Source organism: Thermobia domestica, chromosome 1 (genome assembly GCF_964235325.1).
Source record: "Thermobia domestica chromosome 1, izTheDome1.hap1.1, whole genome shotgun sequence".
NCBI lineage: Eukaryota > Metazoa > Arthropoda > Insecta > Zygentoma > Lepismatidae > Thermobia > Thermobia domestica.
The window spans coordinates 373,271,358-373,288,570 of NC_137454.1; the positions used below are offsets into that span (position 1 = coordinate 373,271,358).

The window sequence follows — 17,213 nt, forward strand, 5'->3', positions numbered from 1 at the left end:
TTTCTTTCATATTTAATGAACTTTCTACTTAATGCACTGTAAAGAGATATGCTTTACTCGAGTCAGTTTTTTTTTAAATAACTTTTGTGCACCTCAGAGGTGCATATATACAGAAAGAGAAAGTAAAAGATGTCACCAAAAAAAGTACAGAAAATGCTCAAGTTCAAGAGGTACACATAACATTATAGTGTAGATTTCATGCGTACTATTCATTGTTGACAGAAAGCTTTCTTCTTCTTTCCCTTTTTCTTTTCTCCACATCAAAGCATTACACCGAGATAAAAATAAGCTTTTCATTGTTGTAAATATTGTAAATTTTCCACTGTAAATATTGGTTTAAAAAATGTTAATACAGTATATTAAACTTACAGCTAAACAGAACTTTCCAAGAATTGTTCTAATAGAATTTTCCAAGAATTGTGCTATATATTTTAAATTATGCTTTATTTTCTAAAGTTATGCTTTATTATGCTTTTAAAATTAGTTTCTTCTGGTCCCTTCGACAACCACAACCATATTCAAGATACCAACCATATGTGTAAATTGCTGTTATGCTTTTTATGCTTTTGGGTTGCCCTACTAATTACATTTCTCACACATGCACAAGTTTTCCAAAATGAGCTTTAGAATAATTTAACTCTACTATTTTGCTTTAAATTGTACTTATGACGAAAACAATTATATTTCAACATAAAGTGTAAAATAAATAACACATAATTAGCACGGCTATATTACACGCATAAGGCGTCTATGATTGTTCGAAATAGACAAATGTAAATTTTAGTACTCACCTGTACAAAGCGTATCCCATCGCGTTTCTTGAGAATCTGTGTTACCCAATGAACAATTAAATTTGAACTGCCAAAACTCTTGGAACCAGGGGTTCCTTGTGTTGTTGAACGGGTTTAACTTGAAGTAATAATCATCAAAATTGGAGACGTACGGCGAATGTATTCTGATGGAGAGACTGCCTTCAGCTACCTCTTCATAACCGTCCACTACGTCGCCTCTGTCTGCCCAGCCATCACTGAAAAATAAATTTAAAAGTACTGTGTGATTTAGGCAGAGATAGTAATCAAAGCAATGAGTGGTGAATCTAAAGGGTATTTTTGAATTCTGGAATGGAAGGGTACCTATGGTCTCTTTGAAATGAAAATGAAATATTTTAGTTTAACGTCACACGCGTATTCCTCTGGGCTAAAGGAGATGAGTGGTTAATGAAACAGAAAGGATATGAAATAATTGGTGTAAGAGGAAACGGGAGAAGCTCGAAAAAAACCCTTAGGCTAGGGTGATCAAATTGTCAACTAAAAAAACGGGACATGTTTTATTTCTGGATAGGTTGCTCCCCTATATATAGTTTTTAGCCTATCCGTTCTCTGTTTATGTATATCACAAAAAAAGGTAAATTTACACTTTTTCGTTTTAAAACTTATTGAAAATTTCGTGGAATTAATTAGATAATAAGTAACAATCAGCAGCTAACAAAAATGAAATATTTGAAAACATTGCTAAAAATATATGAGCGCTCAAATCTGTCACCGACAGGATTTATAATTACTCTCAGCACCGGATTCTAACTCGTTTTATTTGCATTTTCTTACTTTTAAACATTATTTCATTTACAACTAGTTTCCTTTTTACTTTCACTTTTATAGTTCTATACTTCTGGTCACCTTTCGTAAATGGAAGTGTTACATCTTAGACAAATCACGGAAACACTGTACTGTACCGATGACAGCGCCTCAATCTTCCACCGCCCAAAACAGAAAGTAAAAACAGGTTACATTTGTTCTCCATAAGACTTTCAGTCCTTTACACTGTCGTCTGCGGAGTGGGGAGGCCTAGGAGGGAAAACAGTGCTGCCACCACATCCAATATTGCAAACGTCGTAATGACGTTGCTCAATAATTAGACATATTCCAATATAATCACATAACTTAGAAAATAATAATATAAATTAGGAAATTTCAGCGATTCGAAGGGTTTCTTTGTACCCAATGTACGTAAATACGGGACATTTTGGCGTCCCGGGAGAAGTTTTAGGGACACCGGGAATGGTAGTGAAAAAACGGGACAATCCCGTTTTTACGGGACAGTTGGTCACCCTACCTTAGGCACGATGTTGTCTATCTTATACGTGACAGATTACGTACATATAAGATCAAATTTTCATGCTACATCAATCACTTCCCTGTTAAACAAGTAAGTTTTATTGAGAAACTGTACAATTTATGTTATGATATATGTGAGAAACTTAAAATAAAATATGTTGATTTAGGGAGTTAGGGGGTTACAGACTCTGTGGACCCTCCCCTTGGGTGCGCACATACCACACACCCTCGATTGGTGGAATTAATTACGTTGTTGCGCCTAAGTTATTAAATGTTAATAATTTTCAATGACGTACGTAATCTATCACTTGCACATAAGAGAGGACAGGCTCGTCTCCGTCGTTAGGGATGATGTAAGATTACAATTACTTAAGATCCATGTTCCGTTAAGGAAAAAATCAAAATCTTCAAGTTTTACGTCCCACGGTTATGCCGGTTAGGCTAAAGGAGACGTCCGTTAAGGAAGTCCAAAACTAACCTAACCTAACCTAACCTAATATAACCTAATATATACGAAAATCAATAGAAAGAAGTGGAGAAATTGCAAATTTCGTGTGGAAGAAATTATTGGACCCCCTAAACGGAACATTGACCTTACTTAATTCTGGGTCCATGACAAACTACTGTACATATTTGAAATTAAAAAGACAGCCGAGTCTTGTGATTTTAAGCCACACAGCCAAACATTAATCATGAAAATGTAAAGGCGACGAAAAGAATTTGTAAATACATGATTGTTAAAGCAATATCTTATAGATAATAATTTTTGTGAAAAAAAATTCTTGAGTTGGAAGTAATACACAACTTCATGTTGACGAAAGCAATACATTTTAGCGGGGCAGAATGGAATATGTAAAGAGTGAATATAACCAACATTTCAAGACAAAAATATAATGATGCCACAGACGTACAGAGGAACACGTACGTGACATACCGCTTGAGAAGCATAATGAACGAAGTGAAATGTACAATGTCATGTTCTTTATAGCATCGTAAAAATAAAGAGAAAAAAATGACAATTCATGTCTTTATGGCATTCAAGTTGACGTAATAAATATCAGACGAATAAAAATAATGTTAACATCTAAGAAAAGGATAAGTACTACGTAGGTTATGAAGGATAATTATGTTCTATGAAGGTAACCAAGAAAGTTCTGTCGCTTTTTCACTCACCACTTCTGAACATCGATGTGTCATCTAAGACGTATTTGGAGGATCAAAAATATTTCCCATCAGCATCGACGACCTTCTGAAAACGTTCTGGATGATCATGGATTCCATCGCGGTTGAATTTGGTGGGTAGTGAAGCGAAGAAGATATCAAGTGCGTTTTGCACCTCTACTAGGGATTTGGCGTCCTCGAAGGTGATTGTCCAAGGAATGGAACAGATGATAATCGGACGGTACAATGTCCAGATAGTATGGCGTATGCAATAGTATTGCCCATCCAAAGCGCAGAATGGTGTCTCGGGTTATCCTAGTCACGTGGAGCTATGCGTTGTCCTGTACCAGGAGACCTCTTTGCGTTTTTCTTGAACACAGCTTAAGTGCTGATAGTACACAAATGCGTTGAAGCTCTGACCAACTGGTAGTAGCAACCGGATGCACAATACCGCGAGTAGTTCACCAAACACACAGAAGGACCTTCTTCTGGTGAGTGCTGGTTTCGGCTGTTTTGGAACCGGTTCATGGGATGCTAACAAATGATGACGCGTCGTGAAGCTTTGTACAGGACCTACTTCTCATAACATGTCAACACCCTGTCCAGAAATGACTCCTTCCTCAGACGAGATAGCAAAGAAACACAGGTGTCTGCTCACGTTGCCTTCTGGCCCGGAGTCAAATCATGTGGGACCCATCGTCTCAACATGTAATGCTTCCCGAGTTGATGGAGGTGCTGCCGAATGGTTTCTCCACTCACACTGAATTGTAGGTCTAGTCCAAATTCCTCACATGTCTGGCCACTGTTCGCTTCAATTGCTGCCTGAAGATCTTCATTTTGTACATGTGTTGGTCTTCCGGCACGTGGTGCGTCTTCGAGTGTTTCGCACCGTCCTTAAACTTGTTAACCCAACGTCACCCTCACCAAAGGCCTGGCATATCTTCTGCCCCACTGCAGCGGCGTCTGATCCCGGTTTGAACTCGTACAGCATACACGTCCTTATAACGCTCTGTGGAGATCCCATGTTCACTCTGTCATACACAAGTTCAAGGTGTAACTGAACTGCCACAAACAACCCACACCAACAACTGACCTTCTCCTGATCTCCATTCGCATTCAACTCACGGTGTGAGGGCCAATTAAACACAGTCCTCCACAAAAAGCGACAGAACTTTCTTGGTTATCTTTATAATATAAAAACATACACAGTAAAAAATGTTAGTGTTAATTCAACTCAATGTTAACACAAGGCAGCGGTTCCAGCGTGATTACCACTATGCGGTGTTAGTTCAACACAGACCCCGTGGTGTTGGTGTTTAACACAGGAGGTGTGTTACGTCTTTAACACACAGCCGGTGTTGAGCCGTGTCGTAAGCTTTAATGAACCACAAAATTACTCTCTCAAAATATGTTAAATCGCCTATATGCATAATGTGTTTACATTATGCTGAGTCTAAAAAACACTTTAAACAAGTAAAAAAAAAAAAAATGTACTCCAGTGGTGTAGGGCACGAACTACCAATCTTTCGATTACTAGCCGCGTGCTCTTCCGACTTGGCCACGGAGACGATGAAGAAGACGTCGGTTGTAGAGGGATAAATTGTTGAGGTCTTTTGAATTTGGCTAATCAGAGTGCTCCTTTAAGCCGCGTATATTCCACTAAAACCGTTCGGGATAAGATAAAATCTGCTCGCCATGTAGACCTAATTTTATAACAAAATGACGATTGTTTATTTACTTTATTTTATAGTTTTTCCATATTCACTTTCAAATGATCGGCGCTAGTTGCCATCTAATAAAGTTGATACGTTTGTTGCTTCTAGTACACAATCGCTTAGAAAAAGAAGCAATAAATGCATCAAATGTGGGAGATGAAATTTTGCATATACCTGGATATGTTTTAGTATTTCTTTCTACTGTGTTTGTCTGTAGCTTCAATTCATAAGCCTTTATAATTAGATGCCTAACACATTTGGCAATCCCGCAGAAAAAAACACCGAAGATTCTACACTTGTGTTAATTTAACACACAGGTTGTGTGTTAATTTAACACACAGGTTGTGTGTCATTTCAACTACCGGCATTTGACACACAAATCCAAATGGAGAGTGAGTTGTTCTAACCAGTTGTTTGAACACAATCGTGTTAACACAAAGGCATGTCGTTGAAATAACACACGGATTTTTTACAGTGTAACATGTCTTTAGGTCACGAAGAAAAATTAAACGAAATATGTTACTTAAATATAATTAGACTATAATTTAATAGCTGGAAAGACAAATATTTAAAATTTAAATATTCAGATTATGAAAGCATTTTTACTGAGTTAGCATCTACAATATTAAACAATTAAGTAATTAAAACTAAGTTAATTTAGAGTACATTACCGTAGTATCGCGTCTCGATTTGACTGTAGCGAGTCGAGCCGCTCCTTGTTTTCTACCAAAGTTTCAAAAGGGCTGGACTAAAAACCGACAATTCCATTCGAAATCCGAAATGTAAAATTCCGGAATCTTGTTAGTTATTAAAAAGTTAAGTTTATTAACGATTTATGTCAAAATTTAAGATATTGGTATGTTTAACAATTAAGTTTAAAACATTTTTTCCTACGATAACTTTTCTATACAGACAGAGGTGAAAGTGACATGAGATCTTGACTCCGTTGAGATGTATAGTCATTGGAAAATTTTTAGTGTGAATATGGAACAGCTTGTAGTTGGTAGCATTAAAGGAAAACGCCTCACCTGAGTTCGTCTGCAATGGAATGCATTTTTTAAGAATCCTATTTACTTACGTTAGAAAAATGTCGATGAAATACAAGAAGTCAAAATTGAAAACATTATTTGAAGAGTTTGGCATCACTCGAACAAACCGTTTTGAATATGTGACTTAATTACATATTTTAAGATAGGGTATTTAAATAAATAAATAAGTTAGTTATTATTTTAGCACATTCACAATAGTGTTACATACATGTATGAAATCGAAAATTGAATTTTCTTTACTTTAATCTCGTAGATATTAAGAATTATGTAAAGAAATAAATGGGAGTAAATAGAAATATACAGAGTTAACGTACGAATATACATGATTTAGACAATATAATTGGTGCTATTCAGTCGGTTCGTAGCAGTTCGCTAGACAGTTTGTTATACCCAGACATAAGAGTAAATTTTACCCAGTTATACCCGGGAACAATAAATTTTAGTTTAACTACCTTAGATTTTAGGAATTCTTACAGTTACAGGATTAAACTATGATCTCTCTGAACAAAGTATGAGCGTTTATTACTTAATCTCAAATGCCCAGATATCAAAAATAAGAACTGGGATCACATGAGTGTAGTAGTGTGGGTTATTTATATTTGAAGTTATTTATATATGAAGTTTGCAACAATGCTTAAATCATGTTATTGCGAGAATTTGTTGTAATTACAACTACTAACAGCTATTGCTATAAGCTATAAAAGAGAAACAAAACAATAATTTTAAATATTTTTTCATAAATACGCAATTTTCAACATTACTGTGAACTTTATCCATATTTATCATATCTCTGGAACAGTTTGAGATATCGAAATGCTGTAAACGGCAAAATAATTTGTATATTTATTGCAAACCATACATATAACTAGATATGATAACTAGATATGAGTTGTAACTAACTAACTGTATATCCTATGGAACCCGGAGGTTCAATGCCGCGTTCACAAAAGCTCTCTACTGACTTCTATCCTTAGCTAATTGAATCCAGTTTCTACTTTCTATTCCCATCTCTGCGAGATCCATTTTAATATTGTCCTCCCATCTGCGCCTAGGTCTTCCTAATGGTCGTTTTCCGATCGGTCTTCCAGTCAAGATTTTGAAAGCGTTTCTACTTTCTTCCATTCTAGCTACATGACCTGTCCACCTAAGCCTCCTAGATTTGACGACCTTAACAATGTTGGGTAAACCGTATAAATTATTCAGTTCCTCGTTATGAAGTTTCCGCCATTCCCCATTCTCGTTCCTCTTGGGTCCGAATATTCTTCTCAGGATCCTGTTCTCAAATACTTTCAGTCTACGTTCTTCCCTCAGAGTAAGCGACCATGTTTCGCAACCATACAGAACAACAGGCATTATTATCGTTTTATATATTTTAAGTTTCAAATTCTTCGGCAGAATTCGCGACGACAAGAGATTTTGAACCGAATAGTAACACGAATTCCCTGCTTTTAGTCGACATTTAATTTCTTCGTGAATATGATTTTCATCTGTTAATATTGATCCTAAATATTTGAAAGTATCCACTTTATCAAAAGTATTATTTAATATTTTAACGCCTCCACAATTTGCCATATTACGGTCCCGACGCACTTCCTTGTATTTAATTTGCAACACTGAATAATAAAATTGGTATTTTAAGTTTTCGTTTGATATGCTGACTTGAAATATGTAATAATATGACGCAGTGCCATTTGAAAAATAATAACTTTATATTGGGTTGACAACACTGTCTGTTGAGTGTTTCTGTTTAATATATGTAAAGATGTCCCCCTCCTTATAGTTGCTTCTTGCAAAGTTTCGCTTTTAATAGTAAATGATCTATGTTAAGTACTTTATATTTATTGATTTGTCAATGAGTATAAACTACTCCATCTGCCGGATAAAAACATTTTAGATATAAACAATACTTTGGAGACAGTTAGCAACGCTGGATGCAGATATACTTCGGTTGATATTCTGATGTGTATATTTTATAATGTTTAATTTGAACTACGTAACGGTGTAACGCTTTCCATCGAATTATAATTACAACAGATGATTATCAAACTGCTAACTGTTGGAGGTTACCAAGGCCAATGTCACATAAACTTAGAAACAAAACAATTGTAGAGTCCAGCAATGTGAAAGGGCTTAATGTTCTTTAGTAACTGTTTGAACCATATCGACTAAACGAAAGCAATTTTATTTTTAAAGTCATTATTTACAGAAAATACGCTCTTTTACATTATATTCATGTTTATTTGTATTACTTTAACACATATGGAGAGATATCCATGGATGTATTATACACTCAATCAATTTTATTCCTCTAGGTATGTTGTTCAACATGTTAAATACAGTAAACTCTGTTTAACTCGACTGCTTTCAGTCACGATTCGCTAGGCGATAGCCAGTTCAGAATTTCAAAAGGAAGAATGTGTTGGAGCCAACTTTAAATAATTTTTTATGTATAAATCGAAAAACAAAATTTCAATGAATATTCACACACCATTCATTCAATGTTGTTTTGGTTCATTCAACACAGAACATTGGGAGAACCGGGTTCGATTACCAGCGGGAGCTCAAGTTGTTTCGGACTCCACGTTAATCACTAGGTCCCGTCTCATGTAGCTTCGCTGCTGAAAGGGACGTTAAACTCAAAATCAACTCAACACAGAACAATAATAGAATGTCTTTTATGGTGTGTATCGCTATTGTGTAACAGCTAGTCAAATCACAAATGTAGAAATTGTACAATCAGTGACAAAAGTTCTTTCCGTTGGGTATATTGGACGGAATGTGGTATGGTCGGAATGTACAAAAAATTACATGTTTTTTTAATTTACTGAAAACTGTACTCAAATTGTCCTTCCATTCTTAAGTTATCTACGAAACTAATTTCATCAAATGGAAAGAACTTTTGTCGCTGACTGTACTATATGCATCATTTTATACACAGTGTTTAACACTTTCTGCTACCCCCATCAAGAAGTCGCGGTCGGAAAGATCGACGGTGGTAGGCCGCCGGAGGCAGCCGGCACCCGTCCGTGGTGGCATGACGATCTACTTGTTCAAAGTTGCCGATCTTTTACAGAGGCGGCAAGCGGTCGAAAATCGTAAAATAAAATGCTCTTTGCCGACCATCAGAGTCAGCAAAACAGTCGTAAAGGCCTCTTTCCGACTCTCTGCCGACTCCTTATGCCGGCCTCTTTTCGATGCATTTAATGCTCATTTCTGGCTGTTTGCCGACTGCTCGGCAAGGCAACTATTTGTCGCGGTCGAAAATGGCGCAGAAAGACGCCGATGTGCGGCGTCTGCAATCCGACCGCGGCTCCTGGTCAGCGTGGACAAATGGTCCGACTGTAGGCGGCAGGATCCTAATGGGAACATAATGCTCATTCACATAATTCTCTCACTCTAGCTGACAATTTACTGCTAACATCAAGATTTCGAATTTGGATATCGAGAGCCGCAAATTTCCATGTTTATGACCAATAAGAGTTATTCCGCCATATAAACATCAGGCTCTCGAAACGTCAGGGTGAGTTTTAGACGAGTGACTAGCTAGAAGCCGTATTAGACAAGCTGAGTCTTATACTAAGTCTTACCAGCAGTTAGGCCAGTAGACTTCAAATTCGTTCAAATCCATGGAGGAATCACGTTCAGGTTTCAATAGAAGGACGGCACCAGTTCAACAATAAAAAGATTAGTAAGAGAGATTTATATGCTATCGCTTTTATTTAATAGTGCATCATCATCATCATCATAGGTATTCTGCCATTATTGGCAGGTCATTTGTCAAAACTGAGAAGTTTCCACGGTTCACGGTCTTTCGCTAATCTCTTCGTCTTCAGTTACCATTTCTCTGTTTTGATATCGTCCAACAAGTGTAGACTCCTTCACCCTCTCGCTCTCTTTCCTGCCACATATCCTCTAGCACGTCCCTCATAATAGATTTCTTCTTAGCCAATGTCCCAATCAGTTTCTCTTCCACTTCTCAATAATATCTGAAAGTGTTTTTTTTTCTGTCATTTCTAACACCTTCTCATTCATTTTCCGTTCTCTCCATTCTTCTCCACACCCATATTTCGAAAGCTTCCAGTTGTTTTTGATAATTTTTGTGTAATGTCCATGTTTCTGACTCTTACAGCACAATACTGCACATGAAATATTTTATGCGTCTTTTTCTCAACTCTTTATTCAAGGAACCACAATATAGTATTCTCTTCCTTCTAAAGGCTTCTTTCGCCATTCCTATGCTTTCTTTCATTTCACATTCACATTTCGTATTGTTCCTAATAATACTACCCAGGTATCGAAAACTAGTCACTGGTTTCTATATTTAGAAGTAGCCTCCTATATCTATATTTGACATTGACCACTTCCTTCTAATCACCATGGCTTTTGTCTTTCTTCATAGCCCTATTCTTCACAGTCCTTCCTCAAGTTTTCTAAGTTCTTATTGACTTTCTTTCCAGATTCCGCAACAAGCGCCATATCATCTTCAAATCATATAGAGGAGCTCCATTAATGGTTCATTTATCTAACAATTTAAATAAGAAAGTATCTGGGGTAACTGATAGAAAAGGCAATCTTAAAGGATACGACCTCTAGCTAAAGCCTAAACTATCTAGTTCCAAAAATAGTATCCTTTAAGCTTTGCAGCATTATATAGGGGCCATACCGTTAAGGAAAATAAATATGAATTAAATACCGGTCTATGCGTTTTTTTTTTTTTTTTTGTACCTGTCAGTTATTTTGTTTAGAACGGAATATACAACGTTTTGGAAAATTGCACTTTCGTTGTCACTGGAAATGACAAAATTATTTGACTTGTTCATTCGTTGAGTCAAGAACGGAAGTAAGTTTGTTACAACTATTAAAATCTTTACTATAAGACATATATTTTACTTCAGTGTTTTACGATATATTGCTAATTTACCTGTACCTGTACAATATTTTTGGGTTTCACCTGAACCAATCGTATAATTGGGGTAAAACTACAAACCTTTTTCTTTCACACATGAATATGTATCACTTGAATCAAGTTTTCGTTTGACGCACCTTGTGTTATGCAAGTAGAAATTAAAAAAGGAAACATGGTTAATGAATTGATTTTCTCAGACTTTCCGTGGTTGATTAACTTTGAAAGTATTTGGTACCTACATAGAACGCATAGTTAGAGAGCTTGTGCTTTTGAGTCGGAAACCAAAGCTATTGATCTGACTTTCTGCCTTATTTCTCCTTATTTGAATTCAAGAAGAGACCTTGCTTTTCGTGTGCACCTGTGCAAGTATGCAGTTATTACTAGAAATTCTGCAAGAAAAAGAATATTTCAAGTGTCTCTAAGTATCGCTCAGTTTTCAGCACCCGCTTTGGCTCACTATACGAGTCAAATGTCGACTTGTGTTGCTAAGATCTGTTCCATTCTACTTTCTAAACAGCAATAAATAAATAATGTGTGTGTTCTTAAGCTTTTCTGGAACCTGACTCGCCAGTGATATATCGTATTCACTCTTGCAGTAGGAAGAACAAATTACGTACGGGCGTTTTAACAAGAGAAGATAATGCAGAAGAAAAAAATACTCTGACAGCATTTTAAGACAATTATTCCCCATCTTTCTGAAGTTCATTTAGCAAATAATATATTCAGTATTAAGAAACATTTTCACGTCTGATTAGCGTCGTACTAAGAGTTTGATTAACGTTTGATTAACTTTTGTACTTAAAATAACTTTGACTATGATATCTACAATCTAGATCGAAATAGGCCAGCCAGACTTTTTCGGAAGGTTGTCCAAATACACGAGGATAAATCAAGGAAGAATGTTAAATACGTATAATGCTAGAAATTAATACTTCAGTGTAAGCCAAGCAAAGCAATAATCTTACATAATAAATATAAGTATGTACGGTCTAATAAGGAACTATTATTTAATACTGGAAATATTAAGAGAAAATCGAAACTCATCATAATCAAAATAGTTTTTACATTGTTATTCAAGAAATTTCTCCGAACATCCTTTAATGGTACTTTACGTCTTTCTAGGGGCCGTGGTGGCTCAGCGATAGAGCGTTAACCTCTATGTTCGATCCCAGCTCGCTCCAAGTGGTGGAAAAACACCATGTACGTGGGTTTTCTTGGGGCTCTTCCGTTCCCTTTGACTTTCTTCATTCCACCATTTCATTCATTTTCCATATTGATCTTCCATAACGTGTCTGACGAAAGTTATGTTAGATTCCCGAAACTGTTACACAAGTGTTATTAATATATTTTAGTGCGTTGGTCAGTTTTATTTAATTAATCCTTGTTGAGTATTTTCAAAGCTATAATGAACAATATCCAATAAGGAACGGACATGAACGTGTCATCTGGACATCCGAATCAAACCTAGTCCATTCGATAAACATAACAAAGGTATGTTCATGCTTAAAAAATTAGGTGCCATGGACAACAAGTAAGTCCCTGGGGCCCATTAACCTTGTTAGTATAAAGAAAATGATAGACTAGCAGTGAAATAGCTATTGCATAAACTCAGTTCATTCGAAAATGAAATGAAATCTTTAGTTTTACGTCCCACGGTTATGCCGGTTAGGCTAAAGGAGACGGTGATGATGAGTGATGAATGAAATGGTGGAATGAAGAAAGTGGGAGGAAACGGGAGAACCCCGAGGAAACCCCCACACACGGTGTTTGTCACCACAAAGTTCACTTGGCGGGGGCTGGGATCGAACCCGGGACCCCAAACAGCAGAGGTGAACGCTCTACCACTAAGCCACCGCGGCCCCCCACAGTTCATTCGAAAATCATGGTTTATTCTCTTCAGCATAAAACAAGCTTTCCAGAGGTGCTATGTATTGGGGCTCATAACGTACTTAAACAAGGAAAATTGGAAGAATGTTGGAAAAATTCCATCTTTGGAGATCTTTCCCATCAACTTTAAACCCCTTTGGAGTGGATACGGGCAAAAGCACACAATCTAAATGTATCTCGAAAAATACTATAGGGGATAAGAAATGAGTGTACCAAGTTTTGTATTGATAGACGGAGAAGATACGAGGAAAAGCTTGTATACCAATGGGAGAAAACAGAATCCAGAGTGCTAAATAGCTTTACGCACTACCTTATCAAGGTAGGTAGAAAACGTGGGACGTAAAACTCAAAAATTTCATTTCATTTTCATTTTCAAGGTAGGTAGATATATAGGCCTATAATAGCGGAAATAGAGTATATTCTTTAGGCTCTAAATTTATATATAAAAAAACACTACCGGTACTCAATATTTGTCACCGTTTTTCTCTGTGAAGATCAATATTGTGAAATTACCTTATCACGATAAGTACAGCATCTTATTTTATCTCACTATATCCATTACATGAATGTACTAGGTATACCTTCGTTAACCGGAAACTCATCTTTAACGGAAATTTTTGCAAGTCCCGTTCGATTCCGCTAAAGACAGAAATGAAATCTTTAAGTTATACATCCCACGCTTATCCCTCCTAGGCTAAAGGAGACAGTGATGATGAGTAATAGAGGAAATGGTAGAATGAAGAAAGTGGGAGGAAACGGAAGAACCCAGAGGAAACCACCCACACAGTGTTTATCCACCACAAAATTCACATGGTGCGAGCTGGGACAGAACCAAGGACCCCCTGCACCAAGGACCCCATGCTCTACCAGTGAGCCACTGCGGTCCTTCTCCCTTAAAGACGGTTTTACTGTATTTCTATTTAAGTAATGAATAATTCCAGGATCCTCTTAATTTTTTAAAAGGATATTTCATTCAGAAACTATTTCTAAAACATTTAAATTAGCTAAGGCATTGTAATTGTTATCTCTATACTGTGTAACCTTATTTTCCTTCGGTTTCTGTAATGAAGTGTCATTCGGCGCGTATACAGTACAAGACAAATGGATGATAAAAGAAAGAGGAAAACGAGATAAAGTAGCTTCAGTTCTTTCTTCCTCTTTCCCTGACTCTCTCTGTTTCTTTTTCTATTTTAGTGATGTTTCTAGACTGAAAAAGAAAAATAGAGAGATCAGAAAGTTGGACATTGATGAAAAACGAAAGAAAGAAAAAAAGAACTATTTGAGATATTGCGCGTACGTGCGCAAGATTCCGATGTCTTAAAATAAAAAAAGAAGAAGAAGAAACCTTTTCGAAAATTGGGATTTGCGAATTTCGCTATTCAGATGTTAAACGACCTAGATAAAACGCTATATAAACAGTATATACGAATACCGTATCTTGCTCTTTATAGAGGCCAAGCTTTGCCAAACCCATAATGTTATCTCCGGTCACTTTTTTTTTTTTTTTTTTACAACAGAATAACTATGCTATCTTTTCCTGCTAGAGTTCTAATTTATGTTCTCCGTTATTATTGCAGAGTATTATTAATTCCATATATACAGTATTTTTCATTCACACGTCTAATATGCAGTGTTGTGCGAGTTTAATTACTGAATACATTGCTTTGCGCTTAATTGCTTGCCTTAAGTAATGAATTATCAGTGCATTTGTTCTTCGGAACTTGTTGGATGATAATAGCTTTAAAGAAGTTTGGATTATCAAATCTCCTTTATATATTTACTCTGCTTGTCCGAAAGACAAAATGTAGCCCCGCGTAGAGTAGTCGCTAACGCTCTCGCCTTTGGTACGAGCAGTCCTGTTTTCGATTCCCGGTGTGGACACAAGGTTGAAAACGTGTAACAGTTTCCTCAGGTCAGCTACCCTGAGTGAGCTTTTTTACCTGTGTTTTCTCATTAATATCAAGAAAATGCTGGGATGGTACCTGACATACAGGTCCCAGGTTGCTTCCTCATTCCTTTCTTTCTTTCCAATTCCCCGGGTAGTGTGATCGGCTAGTGACGTCATCCCTCAAATGTGTGACGGACTAACATGGCCATAGATGCTGAAAGCCTAGAAATCTAAATCCTAACCCTAACCGGGAAACAAAACGGTCAAGAATTGTTTGATGGATCGCCATCAATTTTGGCCAGGATGCAGACGGTAAGAAGCAAGGATGTTATAAAATAGAGGATCTGCCCATATGTATCTTCATCCTATTAAATCAATTAGGCCAAACAACAACCTGATCGGCAGGTCTGATTGGCCACTCTCGTTTCCGCCATCGTCTGATTGGTTACTTTCGTTTCCGCCATGATTGTTGGCTCAAAACATTGCGATCTTATTGGGCGGAGTGGGCAGAGTAGGGGTGGCGAAACTGTGACGTATGGCTTCAAGATTTTGTTGTAAGGGCAGATCCTCTATTTTATAACATCCTTGGTAACAAGTTAGGAAACGAGATCGTTGCTGGGCATGATAATAAAACCGGGAAGGGGATAAATAAACAATTTTTCGTTTCTACGTTCATCAGTATAGAACAAACTACGATAATATATAACGAGAAAAGATTTTCTGCAACAAATTAAGCGTGCCAAGAATACACTCCATTTCTATCCATAACTCTTTATTAAAACAGAAAGAGAGTTACCTCGTGGCTAAGCAGTTAACGTACGCGTTTTTAGCGTAGGAGGCCCAAGTTCGATTCCCGGCGGGAGCTCATGTCGTTCGGATCCCACGTTAAATTGTAGGTGCATTTCTCATATAACCTTGCTGCTGAACGGAACGATAAACTCACAAATCAAATCAAACCTAAAGCGATAGAAATCCACTACTACAACTTACGGTTTTAATATTGATTTATATACAGTAAGAACGATAAGAGATACCTAGAAGAACTTTTTTTTAAAACTCGATTTAGCGTTCTAAGAATTAATGTCATATTCTTTCTTAAGAAGTCTTTATTCCAACCGAAAGTCACAGAAAATTCAGAATATATTTCATCGCTAAACGTTGATCGGTATACAGTATAAGCATTAATAAATAGCGAGAAATAGTTTCTTGCAATCAATTAAGACTCTCAAGAATATATTACATCAGCAAATATTGATCGTTATAGAGTAAAAGCGATAATAGTGAACGAGAAATAGTTTTCTTTAATCAATTAAGACTCTCAAGAATATATTACATCAGCAAACATTGATCGTTATAGAGTAAAAGCGGTAATAGATAACGAGAAATAGTTTTCTTTAATCAATTAAGACTCTCAAGAATATATTACATCAGCAAACATTGATCGTTATAGAGTAAAAGCGGTAATAGAAAACGAGAAATAGTTTTCTTTAATCAATCAAGACTATCAAGAATATATTACATCAGCAAACATTGATCGTTATAGAGTAAAAGCGGTAGTAGAAAACGAGAAATAGTTTTCTTTAATCAATTAAGACTCTCAAGAATATATTACATCAGCAAACATTGATCGTTATAGAGTAAAAGCGGTAATAGAAAACGAGAAATAGTTTTCTTTAATCAATTAAGACTCTCAAGAATATATTACATCAGCAAACATTGATCGTTACAGAGTAAAAGCGATAATAGAAAAAGAGAAATAGTTTTCTTTAATCAATTAAGACTCTCAAGAATATATTACATCAGCAAACATTGATCGTTATAGAGTAAAAGCGGTAATTGAAAACGAGAAATAGTTTTCTTTAATCAATTAAGACTCTCAAGAATATATTACATCAGCAAACATTGATCGTTATAGAGTAAAAGCGATAATAGAGAACGTGAAATAGTTTTCTTTAATCAATTAAGAATCTCAAGAATATATTACGTCGGCAAACATTGATTGTTATAGAGTAAAAGCGGTAATAGATAACGAGAAATAGTTTTCTTTAATCAATTAAGACTCTCAAGAATATATTACATCAGCAAACATTGATCGTTATACAGTAAAAGCGATAATAGATAACGAGAAATAGTTTTCTTTAATCAATTAAGACTCTCAAGAATATATTACATCAGCAAACATTGATCGTTATAGAGTGAAAGCGATAATAGATAACGAGAAATAGTTTTCTTTAATCAATTAAGACTCTCAAGAATATATTACATCAGCAAACATTGATCGTTATAGAGTAAAAGCGATAACATATAACGAGAAATAGTTTTCTTTAATCAATTAAGACTCTCAAGAATATATTACATCAGCAAACATTGATCGTCATAGAGTAAATGCGATAATAGATAACGAGAAATAGTTTTCTTTAATCAATTAAGACTCTCAAGAATATATTACATCAGCAAACATTGATCGTCATAGAGTAAAAGCGGTAATAGATA

The 17,213-nt window shown here is 36.1% G+C and overlaps 1 protein-coding gene across 1 annotated transcript in view; it reads right to left on the minus strand.

Moving 5' to 3' along the window:
• Positions 1-17,213, minus strand: part of LOC145664426 (metabotropic glutamate receptor 1-like) — a 469,806-nt gene that overhangs the window by 186,960 nt on the left and 265,633 nt on the right. Inside the window, exon 3 of the mRNA XM_081731111.1 lies at positions 792-1,027. Coding sequence (XP_081587237.1) covers positions 792-1,027 — 236 coding nt within the window. The remainder of the gene's footprint in view (positions 1-791; positions 1,028-17,213) is intronic.